Source organism: Anoplophora glabripennis, unplaced genomic scaffold (assembly GCF_000390285.2).
Source record: "Anoplophora glabripennis isolate ALB-LARVAE unplaced genomic scaffold, Agla_2.0 scaffold284, whole genome shotgun sequence".
Classification (NCBI taxonomy): Eukaryota; Metazoa; Arthropoda; class Insecta; order Coleoptera; family Cerambycidae; genus Anoplophora; species Anoplophora glabripennis.
The window spans coordinates 117067-125145 of record NW_019416385.1 but is presented as its reverse complement, the minus strand read 5'-3'; the positions used below and the strand labels follow the sequence as shown (position 1 = coordinate 125145).

General features: G+C 31.6%; 2 protein-coding genes across 2 annotated transcripts; one reads left to right on the top strand and one right to left on the bottom strand.

The window, feature by feature from the left end:
- Nucleotides 1–252: 252 nt before the first annotated feature.
- LOC108906293 lies at nt 253–2802 on the bottom strand. Its single transcript, XM_018709518.1, has 2 exons — nt 2669–2802; nt 253–653 (listed from the first exon to the last, which is right to left on the bottom strand). The coding sequence occupies exons 1-2, from the start codon at nt 2714–2716 to the stop codon at nt 297–299; spliced, it is 405 nt and encodes a 134-aa protein (XP_018565034.1). The 5' UTR covers nt 2717–2802; the 3' UTR covers nt 253–296.
- Nucleotides 2803–4563: 1761 nt separating this feature from the next.
- On the top strand, nt 4564–7647 carry LOC108906291. Its single transcript, XM_023454388.1, has 4 exons — nt 4564–4678; nt 6660–6982; nt 7044–7145; nt 7555–7647. The coding sequence occupies exons 1-4, from the start codon at nt 4564–4566 to the stop codon at nt 7645–7647; spliced, it is 633 nt and encodes a 210-aa protein (XP_023310156.1).
- Nucleotides 7648–8079: the final 432 nt, after the last annotated feature.

Below are 8079 nucleotides of genomic sequence, written 5' to 3'. Positions count from 1 at the left end.
GTTAACAGAATTTTTTGGTAAAATGTATTTTTTTCGTAAATATCTATACAAAGTTATGAAGAAAAAAGCTAACGACAACAACTCATATCTCAGTGAGCAACCAATTTAATTTACTACTCTATTTGTGTATTTTTATTATATGTATAAACGGTGAACAATTTTTAAAAAGGTTTTTAAAGACATACAATTTTCTATCGACTTTCAATATTCTCGACTATTTTGTACGATCACATGGTAATAAAAAAACTATCATTTATTCCAGAAGTCTTTTATTTTTATCACAAAAATCAAGTCACCTACAATCTATGCAAATAATCTATGTTATTCTGAACAAAGCAGAGCCAGAGAAGATTGGCAGTCCTCTTGGGGTTGCCATTGACAACAGCACACTTCTTGACCAAACCATCAACCTTGGACTTGTCAGCTGTAACAAGGTCAATCTTCTGTCTGATAACTCCGACGTCCAAGTCACCGTTGGCCTTCTGGAGACCGGCCTTTCTGGACATGCACAGCATGTGGGTGCCTACTACGTTGTCATCGATGTACTTGTTGAGCTGTTTCAGACGGCTCTCGTCGGCGTATGTTTTAGGGTCGGCTTGGCAGGAATCATGGACTTGTTTAAGGTGTATCCTTTCGCTATCGGGGAGCTGAGCCTGGTGATAAAAATGTAGCAGGTTACATAATATAGAAGAGATAAAAAAAAAATGCTTAGTTTTGGTGTTCATTTTAAAGATGTGTGACAAATAAAATATTTCTAAAGAATTGAGGACGGTCCTACTTTGAATTATTATTCTGTAAATGATACAGATGTGTTAATTTATAACATTGTGATTTACCAAAATTTTTACAGAAAAAATATCGGTACCTATCGCAAAGCAACTTCACTAAACTGTGACACGTTTTTTTATTGATAACGCTTTATCTGTAAAATATGGAATTTATATGGAACAATTAATCAAATGTCAAAAATCATCAAAGAATTGCCCTCCTTTACATAAATTATTTTTTTTTCAAATTTGATGATTTTTTAAAAATGACAATTTCGCTTTACATCTTATTTTGAATGACATTTATTAGGTTCTCATTTACTACAAATAAAAAACCAGATGTACAAATAACTTTCAGAAATGCAAAGACACCTGCTGATAATAAAAACTAGACAATTATTATTATTTTATTAATTACACAGCCCCACAAAAAATGGTTCTGTACCAGAGACAGGAGTACATAGATCTTGTGTATTTTTTATGCTGAATAAAAAACATACCAAAAGAATATAATTTATTCCTCAAAGGGTTTTTCTATTCAATGTTTTTGTCTGAATTTTGTTACCGCGAGTTTTTGGGGTCGCTGATTACGAATCTGAAGTCCCAATCCCAAAATTCCTGAATGACGGTTCCAATATGGCGGATGTAAAAAACTCGGAAAATCATTTAAAATTTGAAGATTATAGCTGAAACTTGATTGTCGGTGATTTTCAGTCTCCAATCACTAATATCGATTTTAATTCGGAAATTTTTAAATCCAAAATGGCAGACACATGTCGAATTAAAAATAATCATAGGAATGCGTTATGAATGTTTAAAATTTGAGTAAAAATACACAAGAGACTCTGGTATAGAACATTTTTTTTTAGTGGGTCTGTATTATTAATGGGCCGAACGATATTCTATTTCTACTACGATAAAACGTAATCTGTGTTTAAATTTTGACAAACAAAATGCACTCCGTTCATTATAATTTAACTCCAATACAGATATCTGCAATTGCAACAAGTCTGATCTATTTATACACAATTTTGAAAGACCTACTATTATAATTGAACATCATAAAATAGATAGTTATTCAAAAAAAGTAGAAAAAAAAAACTAAAAGTATGTTTTAAGACGCTTTAAATGAAAACGGCAGATTACATTTTGCTAATAAATTGACATAGATCTGAAAATGTATATGTAAACAGAAATTTGTTTACGTTATTTCAAACAGAAGCATAATATTATTAGTCATACAGATATCCACTATGAGCTCGGAACTATTACATAATTTATTTATAAAAAATATTAAATTCAATCAACAAGCCAAAATTCAGAAGATTATCTAAACAGACATGCTAAATGCATGTAAATTTAATATAAATTTCTCAACTTAAATAAAGGTAAAATATTTTTATATATATTTTTTTTTGTTAAAATGATGAAATGTAGAACACCATATAAAAATGAAATCGATTTTGTTGTAAAGGCAAGCAGTCATAATTTTTAAAATTACTTTTTTAATTCAATATTCAATATCAAAAATAAATTAATAAAATTATACCCAAATGACTCTCTCATAATCTGAATGAACCAAATACAAATGCAATAGAGATAAATTTTCAATTATTTTAATCTAAAATAAAAAATTGCCTATTAGTAGGTAATGTAATAAATTTCATTGAATTTTAACAAAAATTAAATTCAAAGTTCCTTGTGAATTGTATGTATTGTCTATATTTTAATCACAAAATTTAATTATTATTTAATTTGTAAATGAAAAACAATTTTATTTTTATTTTTAATTTTTCAATAATAACAATAATATAGAAATTGTTATACTAAATGGAACACAAATTGAAATTTAAAGGAATTTTCGTTAGGTACATCTAGATACTGAAAAATAAAATACTTACCAGGGCTACTGCAAAGACCGAACATAAAATAACAGCAAAAGCTTTCATTTTGATTTTTCAGTAGTGTAACAACAGACTATTACAGGTTGCTGGTTTTGAAGCGAATGATTTCTGCACCCAGCGGCAAATGCATATATAGTAAGAGACCACAAAAATAATATTTAAATGGTTGGGGCATCCCCATTAATTTACTAGAAAAATTGCTTCTTGTGCCGTGCTTCGGATATTTTGAATTTCAGAGAAAAGCCAGTAACAAGAAATCTTAAGGTCAACCAGTCACTGGAACAGTGTAAACAAACTATCAATAATGTAGTAGCGTATATAGCAGACAGGTTCTCTCGAAGGTAATTGGAAGGTTAAGTTCATTTACTTCTGCGAGATTTCGATCAAGTTATACATTCTCCAACGTTATCATTTATAATATATATGTACTTACTGAAGAAAACAATGTCAACTAACGTTAATTAGTTTAGTCATTAGTGCCACACACATCGACCAGAGTACTCAATTTTTGGGATTCTTTAAAATAGTTATTTTCATAGTTTAAATTAGGGATATGTTAGTAAAATGAATGATTTTATTTATGCAGATGCATCAGATGTTTTACGAACACATCAATCAATTGGAAACAGTAGATCTTACAAAAAAATGACCATGATAGTCGCCTTCATCATTGGAATTGTTCAAAATCCTCAGTTAATTTTTCTTAGTTATGCTGTTAAGTAAGTTACCGCATTTAAAAAAATATAAATTTGTAAACATAGTGTATAATAGTATAAAACGAAAAAAAAATAGATATACAGGGTGTTTCAGGATTAAGTCGTCAAACTTTAAGGATATTCCTCATAAAAAATTTTCGCTTCATTTTCGAAATATAGGACGTTAAATATTTTTTTAAAAATTCGAATTTTTTAAATAACTTCTAAATGAAGAAGGCTATTTAAGACAAATTTGGCATGACACATCTTCTTATAAGATACCATTTTTCTCATAGAAGTAGAAGTCCCGCAAGCAACCAGTGGCGGAGTTATGGGTGCTCAGACTCATTAAATTATTAAAAAAATAATTACGGCCCTACTGAAAATAAAAAATGATGTTGTTTTTAGATAGAACAGTTTGTTATTGACAAACAGTGTACATTCACTTTTTTTCCTAACTCTTATAGTTTCATAGCAAAATTGACTTTTCAGAAGGGTGCTTCTGGATTCTGTCGATAAACTTTAGGAAGACGTTCTTCATAAAACCTAAAAAAATATAGTACCTATTAAAATTGGTCTTAGTCTCGAGTATGTATGAGTCAAATAAGCCTTTTTGTCTCCCCTTCCCTTGGGTTTAACCAATNTCACATTTTAATTGTTTTCTTTCTTGTTTCTCAAAAATAAATATCATCATAAATTTACTTTCATATTTGCCGTACAAATCCCTACTAATATTATAAATGTGAATGTAAGTTTGTTTGTTACGCTTTCACGCGAAAACTACTTAACCGATCATCATGAAACTTTGTACACATATTCTTGGAGGTATTAGAAGTAACATAGGATACTTTTTATTAAAAAAAAATATTTTTTACGAAAGATTTTCTATCACTCTGCGAGCGAAGCCGTGGGTAAAAGCTAGTCTATTATACGTAGTAGGTATAATTTTATTGACACCAAAAGCCAAAATGGCATATATTAATTACCATCACAGACAAATAAATATTATTATAATTAGGTAAATAAATTGTTCATATATTTGTTCTCTAATAAATATTTGTGAGAAATAGATTGTTAAAAAATTGTAGAACTTGCAGTAGAGAAAATCAAAAGTTTTCAAGGCAAAATGGTCGATGGTAACAGCTCTCCACTACTTCTTTGAGGTTTGCACAAGACAGCAAAATGTTATAACAACAAATGGAAACGTACTCACGGGCTCAGGAACACGTAATCAAGACAGTTCTCCAAGTGCCTTCGGCTAACCTAAAATACAGCGGCTACACGGCTACTCTTTCTATAGGTATCGGGTCAGGTAAGTATAGGACAGGCAAAAGACGCCGCTATCCATGTGACATAATTTTCTTCTTTAATTTTTCACTCATTTATTCACAACATCAACAGGAACAACAATAGCATTAGCAACAGTATCAGGGGGAAAATTTCGAGAATCGCCTATGTACAACGTTGGATAGAAACTCTAATTAACAGTTTCGTACGTATATCTTAAGACCTACAAAAACCAAGTCGCCTAAGCAAAACGTGCCAAATACAATTGCGGGTAAAGCGGCGTTTACATTAGGCAACTTCTGGTCGAACGACTAAGTTGATCGACTAAAAGTCGTCTACGATCGCCCATGTAAACCCGATTTCAACCGAGCCCGGGTGACTACCGGTCGTTCAACTAGAAGTTGACATTGTGGCTACTTTTGGTGGAACAACTCGGTCGTTTCAACTAGCAGTCGACCGTCTCCCGAATTAGTTGACAGTCGATTAAAACAGATATTTCTGTTGTTGTTCGTAAAAAAAGCAGGCAAAATGTCTAAATTAAATTGGACTGAAAGTAAAATCAATAAATTTATAGATCTCTATCAACAGAATGAATGTCTGTGGAACAATTCTAGTGATTCATATAAAAACTGTAATTCGAAGAATACGACGATAGAGGCAATAATAGAAGAAATGAATTTCGAGGGATTAACAGTTGCTGTTGTGAAAGAAAAAATTAAATCTATACGCACAATTTATGGCCGTGAATTTTCTTTACGTTTCACACGCGCCATCTATAAAAATATAACGATAAAAATGTCGTCCGACAACGATTAAAATGTAAACCTTTTTATCGAACGACCTCAGATCGATCAACTCGATCGACCGATCAGAAGTTGACTAATGTAAACGCCGCTTAAGACGACTGAATGTCGTTGAAAATGTTTCCTTTGCTGGTAGTTTGCGATGAGGAAATCTTACTGCATATTCACGGCGAGCCGCCGCGCCGTGGCATTTCCATCACAAAGACCATGTATAAAGACCATCAGCATATTCATTGTTCGAAAATATGGACGGCATTATTAAACTTATTTTTATTATTAGTTTGAACGCTTTATTTAATGGATAATTTATGCGACAATTCGTAAAATAACATTTAAAACATCAAATTAACATTGCTTGACAGCATCCTACTCGAAAATTTTTGTTGAGGTTCATTTTAAAGTTTATCGACAGAATCCAGAAGCACCCTTCCGAAAAATCAATTTTGCCATGAAACTATAAGAATTAGGAAAAAAAGTGAATGTACACTTTTTGTCAATAACAAACTGTTCTATCTAAAAACAGCATCATTTTTATTTTCAGTAGGGCCGTATTAATTTTTTTGTATAATTTTATGAGTCTGAGTCCCATAACTCCGCCACTGATTGCTTGCGGAACTTCTACTTCTATGGAAAAATGGTATCTTATAAGAAGATATATCATGACAAATTTGGCTTAAATAGCCTTCTTCATTTAGAGATTATTTAAAAAATTCGAATTTTTAAAAAAATCTAACGATTTCGAAAATGAAGCGTCTCTGGAAAATAGTTATTTTTGTATCTAGTGCGCGAAATGCTACTTTGGTGATCGAGAATTGAATTTTTAAAAAAATTATTCGAGACCACCAAAGTAGTTCGCGCACGAGCTGCAAACAATATTTTTTCTACAAATGTCAAAATCTATCTCTTAAAAATATTATAAATAAGTAAAATGCCTAATTTATTATAGAAAATAGTGTTGAGCTGGCTTAAAATGTCTTTCCTAATCAAATTTTCACTGTTACTATGGAAACAAAGTGGCTGTTGTTGACAACAATAATAATTATTTTAAAGTGACGTTTGTGCTCGCGTCTTCAATTTTTAAGTGCCAGATATTATTTAAAATAATGGAAATTGCTAGTGACGATGAACTAAGTAGTACCCCACCTAATTTGGCAGATGCGGCCAATTTGGTAACTTCAAATCTTTTACCGGAAAAATCGAAGCGCCAATATGAAAATGCATATCGGCAATTTAAGGAGTGGTGTGAAACAAATAAAGCAAGAAAAGCATCCGAAAATGTGCTGTTAGCATATTTTGCAGAAAGATCCAAGAAGGTGAAGCCTTCCACATTATGGGCAGTATATTCAATGCTAAAATCAACACTTAATGTTAAGGAAAACGTAGATATTAAAAAATTTACCAAGTTGGTTCCATATTTGAAAAAATTGTCAGTTGGACACAACCCTAAGAAATCTAAGGTATTAACTCGAGAAGAAGTAAATCAATTCATAAGAGAGGCAGATGATGAAATATATTTGATGGCTAAGGTATATTTTTAATCATTGTTTTATATGTATTTTAAATTACTAAATATCGATATCCGTTTAGGTCGTTTTAATATTGGGTATTTCTGGTGCTTGTCGCCGTGAAGAACTCACTAAAATGAGTGGCGATGACATAGAAGATAAAGGTTCCATCTTGATTGTGAAAGTACCGGATACAAAAACGAACATACAACGAATTTTTACGGTTTCGAATCTAGATTATATCGATATTTACCGAAAATACGTGGCTCTTCGTCCAAGTGATGCTAGCAGTCGCCGATTGTTTTTGAAGTATCAAAATACGAGATGCATTAACCAAGTTGTTGGAATAAATTCTATTGGAGGGATGCCCAGCTTAATAGCAAAATACTTAAAATTACCAAATTCTGATGCTTACACAGGTCACTGTTTTCGGAGAACCTCGGCCACACTTCTTGCTAATGCTGGGGATGATATATTTAGTTTGAAGAGACACGGGGGATGGAAATCTTCCACCGTGGCCGAAGGATACGTGGAAGATTCTATCAATAATAAGATTCAAATATCAAATAAAATTTTAGATTGTGAAATTTCAGGATCACATGGTATCACCTCTACCTCAAAAATTAGTAGTGTTTCAACCCCCAAAACCCCAATATCCCGAGCTGAACCTGAATTATCTGGTTTAAGAATAAATATTGGTTCGTGTACTGGTTGTACGATTAATGTTAATATTGTAAATAATAACTAAAGTTATTGTAAAATTCTATCATTATTTTAAAAGTATTTAATTGTTATTCATTTACTTAAAAATAAATAATAATTTGGAGTTTTGCTTCATTTTTTCAAAGATTGAAATACAAAATTCTTATTAATTTACATGCAGTGTGCGAAATACTTCGCACCCTAGTGCGCGAAGTATTTCGCGCACGGTGTCATGGTAACGTAAGAATCCGAAAAAAGTGTCACTTCGCATATTGTTGTCAATGCGCAAACCTTGTCATTTTTTGACGTTTGTAGAAAAAAATTATACTTGAATTTTTTCTTATTGTTTATGAGGAATATCTCCTTAAAGTTTGTCGACTTAATTCTGAAACACCCTGTAGAATAAAATAACAACG